This window comes from Blastomyces gilchristii (assembly GCF_000003855.2).
Source record: "Blastomyces gilchristii SLH14081 genomic scaffold supercont1.22, whole genome shotgun sequence".
Taxonomy (NCBI): Eukaryota; Fungi; Ascomycota; class Eurotiomycetes; order Onygenales; family Ajellomycetaceae; genus Blastomyces; species Blastomyces gilchristii.
In genome coordinates this window covers 119,251-133,275 of record NW_003101660.1, presented here as the reverse complement: position 1 = coordinate 133,275, position 14,025 = coordinate 119,251, and the positions used below count along the sequence as shown (strand labels likewise).

The 14,025-nt window shown below is 49.1% G+C and overlaps 6 protein-coding genes across 6 annotated transcripts; 3 read left to right on the top strand and 3 right to left on the bottom strand.

Moving 5' to 3' along the window:
* Positions 1 to 7: 7 nt before the first annotated feature.
* On the top strand, positions 8 to 3,091 carry BDBG_08056 (Cwf15/Cwc15 cell cycle control family protein). Its single transcript, XM_002621387.2, has 9 exons — positions 8 to 698; positions 761 to 1,471; positions 1,524 to 1,546; positions 1,603 to 1,679; positions 1,758 to 2,057; positions 2,115 to 2,202; positions 2,276 to 2,446; positions 2,518 to 2,553; positions 2,615 to 3,091. The coding sequence occupies exons 2-9, from the start codon at positions 1,462 to 1,464 to the stop codon at positions 2,630 to 2,632; spliced, it is 723 nt and encodes a 240-aa protein (XP_002621433.1). The 5' UTR covers positions 8 to 698; positions 761 to 1,461; the 3' UTR covers positions 2,633 to 3,091.
* Positions 99 to 1,179, bottom strand: BDBG_08057 (exosome complex component RRP45; the record flags this gene model as incomplete). The annotated part of the gene is made up of 3 exons (XM_002621388.1): positions 99 to 696; positions 776 to 895; positions 1,016 to 1,179. 3 exons carry the CDS (start codon positions 1,177 to 1,179, stop codon positions 99 to 101), a joined length of 882 nt encoding a protein of 293 aa, XP_002621434.1.
* A 32-nt stretch (positions 3,092 to 3,123) lies between the features above and the next one.
* Positions 3,124 to 4,239, top strand: BDBG_08055 (uncharacterized protein). Its single transcript, XM_002621386.2, has 4 exons — positions 3,124 to 3,266; positions 3,375 to 3,439; positions 3,567 to 3,635; positions 3,783 to 4,239. Exons 1-4 carry the CDS (start codon positions 3,230 to 3,232, stop codon positions 3,960 to 3,962), a joined length of 351 nt encoding a protein of 116 aa, XP_002621432.1. The 5' UTR covers positions 3,124 to 3,229; the 3' UTR covers positions 3,963 to 4,239.
* Positions 4,115 to 9,826, bottom strand: BDBG_08053 (uncharacterized protein). The gene is made up of 2 exons (XM_002621384.2): positions 8,061 to 9,826; positions 4,115 to 7,947 (listed from the first exon to the last, which is right to left on the bottom strand). The coding sequence occupies exons 1-2, from the start codon at positions 8,260 to 8,262 to the stop codon at positions 6,179 to 6,181; spliced, it is 1,971 nt and encodes a 656-aa protein (XP_002621430.1). The 5' UTR covers positions 8,263 to 9,826; the 3' UTR covers positions 4,115 to 6,178.
* BDBG_08054 (dihydrofolate reductase) lies at positions 4,240 to 7,897 on the top strand. The gene has a single exon (XM_031723379.1). The coding sequence runs from the start codon at positions 4,321 to 4,323 to the stop codon at positions 5,653 to 5,655; it is 1,335 nt and encodes a 444-aa protein (XP_031580526.1). The 5' UTR covers positions 4,240 to 4,320; the 3' UTR covers positions 5,656 to 7,897.
* Positions 9,827 to 10,110: 284 nt separating the features above from the next.
* Positions 10,111 to 12,080, bottom strand: BDBG_08052 (GDSL Lipase/Acylhydrolase; the record flags this gene model as incomplete). Its single annotated transcript, XM_002621383.2, has 5 exons — positions 10,111 to 10,804; positions 10,927 to 11,404; positions 11,564 to 11,642; positions 11,706 to 11,745; positions 11,930 to 12,080. The coding sequence occupies 5 exons, from the start codon at positions 12,078 to 12,080 to the stop codon at positions 10,668 to 10,670; spliced, it is 885 nt and encodes a 294-aa protein (XP_002621429.1). The 3' UTR covers positions 10,111 to 10,667.
* Positions 12,081 to 14,025: the final 1,945 nt, after the last annotated feature.

Here is a 14,025-nt window from a genome sequence, read left to right as displayed (position 1 = left end):
CCCCTAGCAAACAGACACCATTTCATTCACAAGAGTCCATTCACCATTATACACGGATCTAAAAAGGAGAAAAAAAAAGGTCTTGAGGGGTCATTGAGTTATCTTTCATTGGCGGCGCTCGATTCTGCAGCACGTTGACGTGCCTGCTCCCGAATCTTCAGGTCTTCCTCCAACTTCGTGGATATGAATTTGTTCATCTCCTTTATCTTGGCAAGTGCTACGGTCGAGCATGAAATCATACTTAATGGATCGCCCGGGGTCCCATCTGGTTTTGTATAAAGAGAAATCTCGCCAGTCTTATCCAGAGCAATGATGAGGCTTCCTTCGCTCACAGCTTCCTCCTTCGAGGTTGCATCTAGCACAATGATTCTTCCCTCATCGTACATATTGAACGTAGTGGAGAGGGGGAGTTTAGTCAGGTTCAGGGGTGACGGGACCCTTTCTTCTGGACGGTAGACGGTCACCCGCCCGTCGCGAACAACCGCTTCTGGTAGACGGAAGTGGAGCAAACCAGTCATGATGGCAAGACAGCAACTGTCAACCAGTCCACCGTCTGAGTCCACGACATGTACATCTGCCCGAACATGCCAACAATTCTTCCCCGCCGCAATGCACAGCGATTCCGTGTCGAGGGCATTGGACCGCCGGATTATCCTGTCAAGGGTACGGACAAGCTGGGTTTCTAGCTCCGATTGTCTGTAAGAAAACAAAGGTCTTAGCAATGACGTTGAAAACCAATTAATTGATACGGCGTTGGTAGACCGATTTAACGCACCTCCCCGTCTCGTAGGCAGGCGAAGCCATATCATTAAGTTCCACCGAAACTGTGAAAATTCCATCGTTCTCCCTCTCAGGGCGGGGCTTCGTCACCTCCGCAGATATGCGCACGACGACACTAGCTTTTGCGTTAGTCACTAAAATATATAAGTATATTCTTCTTCCGTAGGCGAATATTGAAATACATAGAGTAGCTTCGTCTCTGACGAGCAAGCACAAAATGACTAAACGAACGAACCTAGTTTTTCCCAATTGCAGTTTGACATGTCCGTATTCATCCCCGAAGGAGACTGTCAGCGGGCGGAGCTGGTCCAAAGCACGGCCATCGAGTCGCACATTTTTATGGAGAGCCTCCAGGATGAATGTGCGCTCGTTGGCCGAAATATCAGCTTCCTTCGGCATGCTCAGGTGTTTCTATCCAATATTCCATGGGTGGAGGACTCAGGTTGACGCTTAAAATTCCGCAGGCATACGCCAGAGCTCTTCATAACATACGGACAATCATTGATGCGACATGTGTGATGCTGACTAAGCGCTTTTATTTCTTGGCATTTATTGAGTGTTCCCGTTGATTCTCCTGTTCATGACAACCAAAGGGCACGTCGGTGAAGACAATCAACAATCACGTTTTGATTTTCATATTTTAAATCAGTGTTAAGATTAATCACTGTCACGAGCTCCAACATGACCACAGGTATGTACGACATCTATGCTGTCAACGAACTGAGTTACTAATTCTGCACTAGCCCATAGGCCAACCTTTGACCCGGTAAGCTCCCTCCTCCAACAATCGCGAAAGTACAAGAAACTTACGCTTTGGAATAGGCACGAGGCAAGGAGGCTCTAAGAGGTCCCGCATACCACCAGCGTCTTCTCCCGGCACATACATTCCTGAAAACCAGGTAGGGCATTCCCGACCTCCTATCCCTCCGGGACTAATTCCTCAATGAATCCGCGCACCACTAACGTTTTATTGATAGAAAACCCGGACAAGGTGGCGATGCAGACGAGAAGCGCGATCTGAGAGCCGAGCTCCTGAGAGCTGAGGCCGCCCATTTTGCCAAGAAGGGTATTTCCCAAGATACCTCCGCATCTTCCGCATCCTCTCCCGCTGCGATCGAGCCATCCGTACCGAAACGCCAGCTTGAGAATGGGTCGAGTGAAGTTGAGATCGGCGACATAGAAGACCCGGAGGCTAAGAGGCGGCGAATACTAGAGGAAACACGAGATATAGATGCGGATTCAGCTGGGTCAGAGAGCGATAGTAGTGAAGACGATAGGTATGTGACGCCACCTGTTGCTGCCTTCTAAGTGAACTGCCGCTGATGGGATAATAGTGATGATGAAGAAGAAGATGAAACTGCGGAGTTAATGCGAGAATTAGAAAAGATTAAAAAGGAACGAGCTGAGCAGAAGGCAAAAGAGGTTTGTACTGGTCATCCTGACAAGTTCTGGTGAACAGGGTAACTGGAGTCTACTGACACGGTACACTTGTTAGGAACAAGAGCGAGAAGCGCAAGAACAGGAGAAACGCGAAGTCGATATCGCACGAGGCAACCCGCTACTTAATCCACAGGACTTCAATGTTAAGCGGCGATGGGACGATGATGTTGTCTTTAAGAATCAAGCGCGCGGTACGGAGAATAGGGGCAAAAAGGAATTTGTTAACGTATAATGACCTGTTTCTCACATTTCCACACAGCTCAAGGGAGAAATATGGCTGATAGAGATCCGTTTTAGGATTTGTTACGTTCCGATTTCCATAAACGCTTCATGGTAATTATTTTCCAAACCCCCAGTGTCGGGTGCACTAGTTCGCTAACATAGTATATTCTAGTCTAAATACGTGAGGTAACCTGGGTTGACATCGGTAACATTGGAGTCACCTAGGTACTCAACTGTACATATACAAAAATAATACGAACGAAGTACCCCAATACGCATCTTCGCGTTCTTTGCCAGCGGTAGAAAATTCTACATGGTAGGTCACTGCACCGTCGCACAACTAGAATTGGCAACCCATCAGCCCCCAAGGTCGTCTTTGTCCGCATCTTTGAGTTTTTAAGACCGATCCGGCCACGGTGTCACTCTGTATTAGCCTACCATGCTGGGTAGGCCGCGGATCATTCCGAAGACTATGAGCTCTGCTCAAACTCCAGGGGAATGGAAAGGGGGGCGGTACAAGGACTGCAGCAGTGAGGAAAAGGGCAGATCACATAGCACGGGTTAGGAACGTGGGATTGATATTGCTATTTCATAGATATAGTACATAGTTATTACATGCTACGGGAATAAGGACTCTAGTTCATTGCCATTGTTCCCTTTTCCAGGTTGCTATAAGGCCAATCACGTGACATTAATAAATCTCCAGGGCTCACTCGTTAACATCCAAATATTCCGTCCTCCATCATTTCATTAAGCACGTATCTATAGGTTTCTCACTCTCCTCACCATGGACCCTCAGCAACCCACATCCCGGGCTTTGCAAGGTCAGTATTCTCACTTTTCCGCAAATTGGAGTTCCCCTCCATCCGCTCAATTGAAGGCCACAAGAGCTAAATCCGGATGACGTATGGTCTGCCGCCATCGCCAAACAGCCCGCATAAACACCAACGTCGCGCAGCTGCTACAACGATTCGAGAATATCATGGCAACCGCAACGGTGAGATAATATACCAGATACGCCCTGCCTGGACATAGGGACGGAGAGGGACGCATTTTGCAAGTTTTTACAAATATTGGGTGGCTGACTAACGTGGGTGGGCGAAACCCCAAAAAAATAAATTCAGGTCGATAATACAAGCTTCACATCCACAGCCATCGAAACATATCAACTCGACGTCGAGTCTACTGCTCTTGTTCGTATTTGCTCAGCCCCTGTTATCGTTATCCTTTTTTTTTTTTTAACTTCCGAAATTACTGCGCAAGTACAGTACAAACGGAACAAATACCCCTGGCAAGAGCGCAAACTTGCTAATTTCTCCCGCTTTTTCCCCTTACCCTAGATTCGCGCCGCGGAAGATATCCTCTCGTTAACACGGACAATGAAGGAAGCATGGCTATTTGGCAAATTAGACACCCTGGGCGAGGATGAGAGGGATGTACAAAGGAGGGAGGGTCTGGAGAGGGATGCGCAAGCGGTCAAGAATGCCATTGAGAAGGGGGGCGTGTTGTCAATGGAATAAGTTATCAAAACAGCCGGACGCGCGTGTTTTGTTCCCTGCATTCTCATTATTTTTTTCCCCCTTCAGTGCGATATATTATCTGATCATGGTGTTATTTTGGCTGCAGTGGCGTTAAGGTATTTGTGATTTTTGCAGTGGGATTGGGAAAGGAATCGGCGTTGGGCAAGTTTGTGTTTTCTATTTCAGTTGAATCTAACAAATAATGATATTTGGAGCAGAGGTATTTATTATAATCATAAATCTAGATCAATTCTACACAAGAACAATTCAAATTTCCCTCGTTAAAATATTATTCGTTGTTCTACTCCCGTTCCTCTGGGGAGCTTCACGTCATCCCAAAAGGGTAAATAACTAACTAATGAGCGCACCAACCACGAGAACCTCCAATCCCACCACAAATCGACATGTAAGACAACAACACCACTCACCACACCAACAACTCTCCCATCCTCTCCCATCCTCTCAATCTCAGGTCCAACCCCCAGTTCCAACCTCTCCAACAAAAATGCCAACACCCCCGCCCACCACCACCACCGACGACACAGAAGCAATGCCACACCCCTTCCCCACCTCCGCCCGCACCCTCCTCCACCCCCTCCCGCCTCTCACCCTCATCGTCGCCACAACACCCATAACAACACCCTCTCCCTCGCCTACAACCAGCGACCACCACCACCGCCGCCGCCTAGGCATCGGCCATGCCGGAACCCTCCCCTGGTCCCGCATAAAAACAGACATGGCCTTCTTCTCGCGCGTCACGACGCGCGCCCCGGCGCCGGAAAATGCCACACGCACAAGCACAAGTGCAGTTAACGCGGTGATAATGGGCCGGAAGACATATGACTCGCTCCCCGCGCGCTTTCGGCCGTTACCGGGCCGTGTGAATGTCGTTGTGACGCGGGACCGGTCGGGGAGGGAGAGGGCGCGGATCGAGGGGGAGTGGAGGGCGGCGGGGGAGAGGGAGAGGGAGAAGGAGAGGAAGAACAATAGCAGGGAGGGAGGAAATATCGGCGCGACCACTACTACGCCATCATCGACACCAAAACCGGAAACAGGGCCGGAAACGGGGCCAAAACCAGAAGAAGAAACCCCCGACGTCCTCGTAGCAAACAGCCTCGAATCCGCCGTGGCGGCCCTCCACGACGCGTTCAGGACGACCCCCACCCCGGGCCCCCTCTCTCACAACGCCACCCGCTGCCTCGCGAATATCTTCATCATCGGCGGCGGTGAGATATACGCCGCCGCTCTAAATCTTAAACCTACACTGGACGGTGGGGAACAGCAACAACAACAACAGCAGCAGCAGCAGCAGCAGCAGCAACAGCAGCAACACGGCGCGAATGCGGGGACGATGAGGATTGTTATGACGGATATAAGACGGTGTCCTGCTCCGGCTTCAGCACCAGAGCCAGCTCTATCAAGCGATGTTACGGCTACACCTGCGGCTACGGCTACTGGTATTACCACGGTAGGGGAAGAGGAGGCGATGGCGGCGGAGAACTCCGTCAACGGGTCTGAATGCGATACGTTTTTCCCGCTGGATAGTGAGGAATTGGAGCGAGGTGATGATGGGGGGTGGAGAAGGGTGAGTGCGGAGGATGTTTCTTCTTGGGTGGGCGAGGAGGTGAAGGCGGGGTGGGTGAGGGAGGGGGAGTTTGTGTTGAGAGTTTTGGGCTTTGAGAGGGGGGCTTGAACGCTGGCTGGCTGGAAGCAGAGCAGATAATAAGTAAATAAATATCTTAACTTTTGGCTTGTAATTTTCAATACACCCTTGAAGAAGCGGTATGATAATGATATTACATTATTTCATGGCAATTGGAAATGGACTGGGGTTATGGAAATTGGCAAGCCCGCCCACTACACACGCCCCTTTGCGGCCAATTTTAATAGAAAACAGTGGTTGAAAGAAAAGAAGAAAAAGAACGGTAAAGAATCTTACGCACAAACATCTCATTGTGATCAAAGATCGATGGGATTAGGACTAACCCTATTCTCACGTCGCCTTCCATCATCTCTCTCACAGCATGCCAATCATCATGACAAGAAATATGATGTACGCCGATCCCATCCATCCATCCATCCATCCATCCACTCAACTCATTCACAATCCGCCTCACCACTGAAGAAAACAGAATCAGACAGACATCATCCCATCCATTACCCATACCAATATCATTGTGATCATACACCCGCTCACTAACGCCCGTAGTACAATCTCACTCAGAACCCATCCCATCCTTCCTCCGCTGCGATGAATTCAGCCATCCAAACGCCGACGCCCCACCAACCGGATTCGCCGTGCGTGACTTGCCAGACCACGGCCCCGCACTGCCACCTCCTCCATCGCTAGAAGAAGGTTTCCCCGCGCCAGCACCATTCACGGACTGCTGCGCATGTTGGGATGACGATGTCGTCATATGATCGTGGCCATCGCAACTAGTGCTTGTGCTGGTGCCGGTACGGTGTTGGTCTACGGGGGGAAAGCGCGAGTCGCTGCCAAAGCCAGACGAGGCGGTTCCTGTTGCGGTAGTTGTGGTAGTTGTGGGAGTGCCAACGCCGCTGGAGGAAGCCTGTCTAGACACCGTGTTTACTGATGAGGTCGACTTGGTCGGTTTCAGGATCTTCATATTCCGCGTCCGGGTTGAACGCTGGTAAGCGGACATGAAGGGGCTGGTGGTGCTGCTGTACATACTTGCGCTAGTGGATGTCGTTGTTCCTGTTGCCCCCGTATTCTCCCCCTTGTCGCCGGTGGTATCGCGACGCCAGGGGCCCCAGACGCCGCTACCCTCTGCTTTCGCAGATGAGGTTGACGTGCCCGTGAACGCGCGGTCGCCCGCGCTGGGTTTGGGATAGTGGCGCTGATCTGGACTGTTGTTGTCCGAGGAATCGTCGGTGAAATGGCGCGCGGAGGAACGGATGGGTTTTCGGTCGAAGGAGTCCGAGGAGGCGCGGGCGCCTAAGTTGGTGGAAGTATCAGCCTTGTCTGAGGTTGTGATGTTGTCATGGCCCGCGGAAGTTGGGAGTTCACGCTCAGTAGTGGGCTGGTCTCCATTGGTCACTACAAGGCCAGTTCGCTTGTCGCTGGTAGTTCCGTTGTATAGTGTTGACAGATCCTCTGGGCCAGTAGTTAGATATCTAAACGTAGAATCATCCTCCGGGCGAACCAAGGGAATTGAGATTTTGTTGCGCCCGTCATCGACAATGAGCATCTTGTCCTGCGAGAATAGAATGTCGGCATTGTGTGCGCGGAGGACATCGCTGCCTAGGAAAATCTGGATGCTTTTGTCACTCAGGTCTGCGCCACGGATGATAAATCGAACAGTCAACGCAGGTAGCTGGGGGACCGGGCTCCCGCCGCGGGACGATGGCTGGTATACACTGGCCTCAGGGAGGTAGACTGGAAGTTTGATGATTCGCACACCATCCTCCTCTGCTGCCTCTTCCTCGAGGCCTAGTTTCCGCACCATCTGTTCACTGATGGCTGAGCGGTATGACCCCGTGCACACTGCAGCGTAGAGCAACGAGTCATTGGAAAAGTTCGTCGTGAGCCAACAACGGATGATGCACGGGACAGGGCCTAGAATGAATAGTCCGGGAGGTGGAGGCAAGGGAGTGTTGCTGGCAGACGAGGTCCCATTCCCACCACCAAGTAAGCGAGATGCTTCCAGCCCCATGCTATTGGTGCGCGCGGAATGGTGCGATTGGCCCGACGAGCTCTGTTTCCCGTCAGATCGATGAGAAAGCGACCGCTCCGTCAGCGGATGGCTTCCCAGCCCACTGCCAGTTCGCAATGGGAGGAGCTCAGCGGTTGATCTGTTTGCTTGGCTATAATACATCGAGCTCTCATCGAATCGCACACTGTTTGCCCGTGAAGCCCCGCGACGAGGTTCTTCCTCATTTTCCAGATGTAGCGCTCCCGTCAACCCATGTTGGTGTGTTTGGTCAAACCCTTTGAAAGGCTCAGCAGTCGGGTTGAAGGATGTTTCTAATCCACATGACAGTGTTAGAAAATTATTTATTTCTAACAGGGCTCAATTCGTGTGCATCCCCCACTTTGAAGGCTTTTTTTTTTTTTTTTTTTTTTGTATGGTCACTTACCTTGGTGGTGCACGGTGCCAATAGACCCCGGAAACGGAGATAACGGGCCCCAAACACTCTTCATCCTCGCATCGTCGTCACGACGCCGTTCCAATCTAGATATCCGCTCTCCGTGCTCGAGCTGGGCTGCAAATAGGTCTTTCACCTCCTCTTGAACGCGCCAGATGTCTTCTCTTGATGCAAATGGGTATTGCGCGTCCATTCCCAATAATCATTCACGGAGCAGCAAAATCCACCCGATGTAGGGATATTGCTCTTGGGAGCAGCGTAGCTGGTTTGGTGGGCCACAGGGCGAAATGGGGAAGCCGGAGCAAGACGACCGCGAACAGAACTAATTCCGCAAAACAAGCATCCGTCGATGGTTCAACGAACCCTGAAGAGAAAAGTCCAGGGAGCAAGCTGGCAGCTGATCCAAGAATAAACGAGCTTATTGATGCGCCTGAGATCGAAAACAAATAAACCTCCGGGTCAAATAAACCTTCCAATAAGAGAATAAAAAACCGAAAAGAAAGAAACGAAAAAAAAAAAAAGTAATCCTGGACCCGGTCGTTTTCGTTTATGATTCCCGTGCCTTCTCTTCTCTTTTCTTTTCTTTTCTCCTTTTCCCCCAAGATATTATAACCTCTCTGTTTCGATACTTCTTGCCCCGCTGATACTGTGAACCTCCGTGTTAACCGATCCCCTCCACTAATCTTATTCTCTCAAGAACAAAGAACAAAGGGCCCCTGATCTCTCTTTTCTCTCTTTTTTTTTTCTCTCCTTTTTTCAAACAATACTCTATTTGCCGCAACGGTAAAACAATCGATTCAACCGTCCGTTAACAACCTCACACCCTCGTCTCCCGCCAGGGCCAGGCTCTGCGAGAAGGCCTCAAGGCCTCCGCCCACCCAAGTGAGATGTATTAGAATCTGCCAGTGTATCAAACAGAACCACCCGAGGGTGCCTAAGATTACCGTATGTAGATCTTGTGGCTAGCCAAAGGGTGATAGTTATGACCGTTCTAACACGAGGAGCGGATGACGGGGATGCGGGACCGGGGAAGTCGGGCGGGGGCTTGTTGTAGTAGTTGTTGTTCTTGTCGGAGGTGGAGGTGGAGGAGGAGGCGGAGACGGAGACGGAGGGAGTAGAGTGGGTGAGATGGGACGAAAGAGTGGCCTTTCCAAAGGATGGATGACAGGAAGGCGGAGGGGGGTGGAAGGGGAGAGGAGGGGGGGGGGCCAGGATTATCGAATCCGGGAGAAAGAGGTTATGTTTCGCTCGTTGTATCGGTTGTTCTGATTTCAGCAGGAAAGGACGTTGTGGTGGAGGCTGTGGGAGAGTATATATTCCGTTCGAGACGGCAACGGCGGCGGACCGGGAGTTTTGATGGGTGGTGATGGCAGAGGGGAGAGGGGGGGGGATGGGATGGGATGGCTCTGGGGGCGAATGCGGGTACAAAGAAAAAGATACGTAGTTAGTTTGCAGGTTTCCTCTGCACGGGTGGAGAAGGCAATGTTGTAAGGATGGGAGAATTTGGTTTCTGCTGATGATGGCAGTGAGGTGATCGGAGGGGTATTTCCCGGGGAAGTTCCTGTCGTGTTTGAGCCGTGGAGGTGGATGTGATGGTGGTTGGTGGTTTGCTGGTGGTGGTGGTGAAGTTGGTGGAATGAGTGATGGTGATGGTTGGGCGAGATGTTTCGTTAAGGCAGGCGGCTTACTGCGTAGAGTTGGCTTGGTCCGGGGTCTGGTCTGGTCTCAGTGGTTATGGTAACTATGGTATGGTATGGTATGGCGCTGGCAAGGCGAAACGATTGCAAGGCAAGGCAACTAGCGCCAAACAGCCGTAACTAATAATAATGGGATTGCCGCTGAGTATCCTCTGATAAATAAACCATGGAATATGCTCTGTGAAATCAAAAAGAAGCCCTGTTTCTCCTTGGTCGGGTGGAATTTTCCATGGCAATGTAGATCTCCCGCGTTAATATGTAAAGGCCGCGCATATATCCATCTTTAAAAAGTAATTATTTGAAAACAAAATTACATGAATCAGACGAAATTGACCACCCCCACGGATATATGCAATAAATAAATAAATAAATAAAAAGTAATGGAAATATAAATATAAATATCTCCCTAAATTAGACAAACCCATCCCCGTTGACCTCTTTACTCACCTTTCAAATCCTAATGCCATCGTCCACCACCGTTGAGCTACGTCCACTTCCTCTCTCCCTTCGAACCTTGGGAGCGACGGGGGGTTGATAGAGCGGAGACACAATGTTTTGCTTGTGGCATTCAGCACACCTCTACCCATTCCATAAGACATGATGAAGTTTCTTCTTATGTTTCGGAAAAGAATATGGTATGTAAGAAAAGAATTAGAACGGGTGCCCCTATGGGGACGAGAGGCGGGGGTTAGGGGGAGGGCGAGGGGTTCGTTTCCTCGCCTATCCTCAACTCTCGCTGGCGGTTCTGAGCCGTGATCCATATTATTATATCTCTTTGCCCGTAGCAGTTCTCTTGGTCTCTTCCTCCATCATATAGTGAACAATAATAATAATAATAATAATAATAATAAAGTGCGGCGCCCGCAAGCGCCTCTTTCCCCAGGAACCAACTCCAAGTGAACTACGATTTCGGCGCACTCTGCCACGGAGGGAAATGCATAGGCACATTCTCAGGCGCGAGGTGCGGATAATGCGTCCGGATCGCCCTCGTCACCTCATCGTACAACACCCTATAGCCGGCCGGGTTGAAATGGAGACCTAACACACCCACCCACACACACACACACACAAAGGCCACGACAGGTAAGTAAGGGTAACTAAGGAGCAAAAAACCTATTTTGACAAAAGTATAGATGGAGGTATGTGTTATATAGACATACCATCTGACAACAACGCCTGCAACCTCTCATTCACAGGCACCTCTCTCGATCCCGCCAGCGGCTGGCCATCCACCCACCCAGCCACAGTCATGAATGCAGTCCATATATCGGCAACGGGCACGTTGAGCTTCTTGCCCACCTCTCGGCAGGCGTCGGCGTATTGTTTTGTCCGGGAGGCTTTGCGCATTATTGGGGAGGCTGGTTCGGGTTCGGGTTCGGGATCGAGCGCGCCGGGCTGCGTACCTACATCCGCATCTACATCTCGATCTGCACCTGCGCCTGTATCTGTATCTGTATCTGAGGGGGAAAACTGATACTCATTGACAGGTGGTGGGGTCAGGAGTAAGAGATTTGTCTCCGGATGCGCTTTGATGAGCGGGTGTGTGAGGATTTTTATTAAATTTTCTCTATAGAGGTTGAGGGGGACGTGTTGCTGGAAGCCGGGGAGGACGGCGTCATTTGCGCCGAAGAAGACGGTCTGTGGGGATTTGTGTTATATTTTGTTAGTTGGCCTCTGCTCTTTTGCTTTCATGTTGAGTTATTATTATATTCTAGTTTATATCTTCTGTTTTCCGTTGCTTATAGTTGGTGCATGCTCGTAGGGGATTGATTGCACGGGTGGAGAGGAGTTAGTTACCATTAGGCGGACCCTCGCCTTTTGCACGGGCGGGAAGAAGCATGGGAAGATTGCGAGAGCTTGCTCAGATGTATAGCCACTGTAAATACCTGATTAGCCGATGTGGTGGGTTGCGAGTGTTTTCTACGATAGCTTGCTTTACCTGAAGCCCCGATTGATGATATCGAAACGTCTAATATAATCTAGATGAAGACTCAGCTGCCACCTTCGAAAACAGGGATAAAAAACGGTTTTCTTCTTTCATCTTTCTTGTACGAAATGAGAGCAGACATTCCCGATCTATACAAGCTTATACAGGCACAGTTATATAGAAGACAATGTTAAAACTGGCGGGGGAACGAGCAGGATATACATATATGTACCTACCGTGCTGCAAGGCGGGGCAGAAGGCAAACCCGCCGCTCCCCTGATCGCACGAGCCCTGGGTTATGGAGTCGCCAAAGAGAATAATCTGGTCATACTCCACAAAGGACGAGGAATTGGAGGAGTCAGGGTTGGTGATATTTGTGGTCGACATGGTGAGGTCTGGCAATGACGTGTAGTTATACTTAATGCAAGTGGGAAATGTGGGGGTGAAGCCAGAAAGTATTAACTAGTTATTCGCGTTCTGCCCCTGGCTACGGCAGCCTAGAAGTGACATCTAGGTCAAATGAGTATTTTAAACTAGTGTTACAATGAGCACACATCAACGATATTGGATTGTATTAGCAATCAGAATCTCCTCATTGGAGATTGTATGAAATAGTGATCAACATCAGGGGAGAGCCCTATGCCCGGGGTCTCTATACCCGGTCTATACGCTTGAGGGGGCTCTATACCTGGGGGGGCTCTATAATTATATCTCATAGTCTAAAAGCCAGGACTGATTAAACCATATATAGTAATATACTAACCATATTAGGACTAGTTTCATTGGTGTGTGTCTATATAATGAGTATTATGTGGAATTAAGCTTTTACACTGAAAAACATCCCAAAAAAGCCATTTGACCCAAATGTCACTGTAGGCTGCCGTACTGGCGGGGGTGGTGGGTGACTGGAAACCCATCCATATGTCACCGCTAGAGCTGGATGTCGTACGTACGCTGTATACAAACGGCAATTTTGGATTCAACAATATAGTAGAGACGTTTAGGAGGTGGTGGATAGAATAGAGATCTGCGTAATAACTTCTCAGAGTGGCCAGAAATGTTTTGTTTTGTTTTGGTAACTAGTTATGCACTTTGAAGCTCGGATATCTAAGCCCTCATGAGGGATACAAAAAGGCAGCAAGGTATGTTATAGTCAATCCCAGGTCTATAATGATCTCAGTCAGGATTAGAAGAAGGTACAAAATGCAAAGAACATCCATCCACGTTCTCTCATAGTACATGTACACGTACATGTAACTTACTATACAACGATGCAACACGAAACTGTCACATTCATCCTTGAATTCAAGAACAGATCCATGAGCAGACATTGAAAGGCATCTGAACTTGCCTCAGCTGCTGGTTCGTATACTTTAGTAGCAAATCCACTACATCTAGAAAGCAAAATCATTCATAAAAACCTACTATCTACGTATAACTCGTAGTCATATTCATGCAGTGCTCTACATCAGTAAGGAGTCGGGTTTGCTAGGGTTCTGATTGGCTTGGATGGAGAAGCAATGTTCCTGGGTAATAATATTTATGGGATAAAGTATCTAGCTACAAGGGTTCGATTGAGCTTGTTATACGGAGTATAATATATATATATAGTTATATAACTATGGTGTGACTAACTTGAGCCAGTTTGAGAATTATTAATGGATACACTACTACTACTATTACTAGTTACTCTACTCTACTACTTCTACCGCTAGAGTTCGAAGTAAAGTAACGGATGTTAGAGCAAAGCAACCTTGGATCAGTCAAAGTTAAGGCCTGTTGTTCCTGGGAACAAATCACCCTCTGCCATGGGCCAAGCCGGGTAAAATATTTGCAGAATGGAATGTAGTTACATATGTAACTACATGTACAGTACATTACATACATGTACCTAAATTCTCTAAAATCCATTCTCTCATGTTTGAGAACAAACAATCATTGTAGAGGAATAAATAATAATACTTACGATATGTAAACCTCCCTCCCTCCCCCCCGCAGTAACAGTGACCTCATCGCGCGTTTCTCCTCTGGCGCTAGTTAGCGCTCCCTCCCTAACTAGTTAGTTAGTTAGTTAACTATCTATTTAGTTAAACAACCCCAAACAACTTGACCTCAAACAAAACAGAACATCATCACGCCCGCGCTCTATCTACATTTGTGTGTGTGTTCAATTCTACTACAACCGTCTCTTGAATGCGCCAGTTTGGATCCTAACCTTTTGGGGGGGGGACTTGGGCTGGCTTGCTTCTGCCCTTGGATGGTTCTTGGGGAGGAGGGCGGCCTTCATTTGCTTGGTCTGTCTGTGTCTGTTCCTATCCTAAATATCCCCAGC

Coding starts and splice junctions, on each gene's coding strand:
- BDBG_08056 (XM_002621387.2), top strand. Junction 2,058..2,114: donor GATAGTAGTGAAGACGATAG/GTATGTGACGCC, acceptor ATGGGATAATAG/TGATGATGAAGAAGAAGATG. Junction 2,447..2,517: donor GCAAAAAGGAATTTGTTAAC/GTATAATGACCT, acceptor GATCCGTTTTAG/GATTTGTTACGTTCCGATTT.
- BDBG_08053 (XM_002621384.2), bottom strand. CDS start 8,262: ATGGACGCGCAATACCCATTTGCATCAAGAGAAGACATCTGGCGCGTT. Junction 7,948..8,060: donor TGGCACCGTGCACCACCAAG/GTAAGTGACCAT, acceptor CATGTGGATTAG/AAACATCCTTCAACCCGACT.
- BDBG_08054 (XM_031723379.1), top strand. CDS start 4,321: ATGAGCGCACCAACCACGAGAACCTCCAATCCCACCACAAATCGACAT.
- BDBG_08055 (XM_002621386.2), top strand. CDS start 3,230: ATGGACCCTCAGCAACCCACATCCCGGGCTTTGCAAG. Junction 3,267..3,374: donor CACATCCCGGGCTTTGCAAG/GTCAGTATTCTC, acceptor ATCGCCAAACAG/CCCGCATAAACACCAACGTC. Junction 3,440..3,566: donor ATATCATGGCAACCGCAACG/GTGAGATAATAT, acceptor AAATAAATTCAG/GTCGATAATACAAGCTTCAC.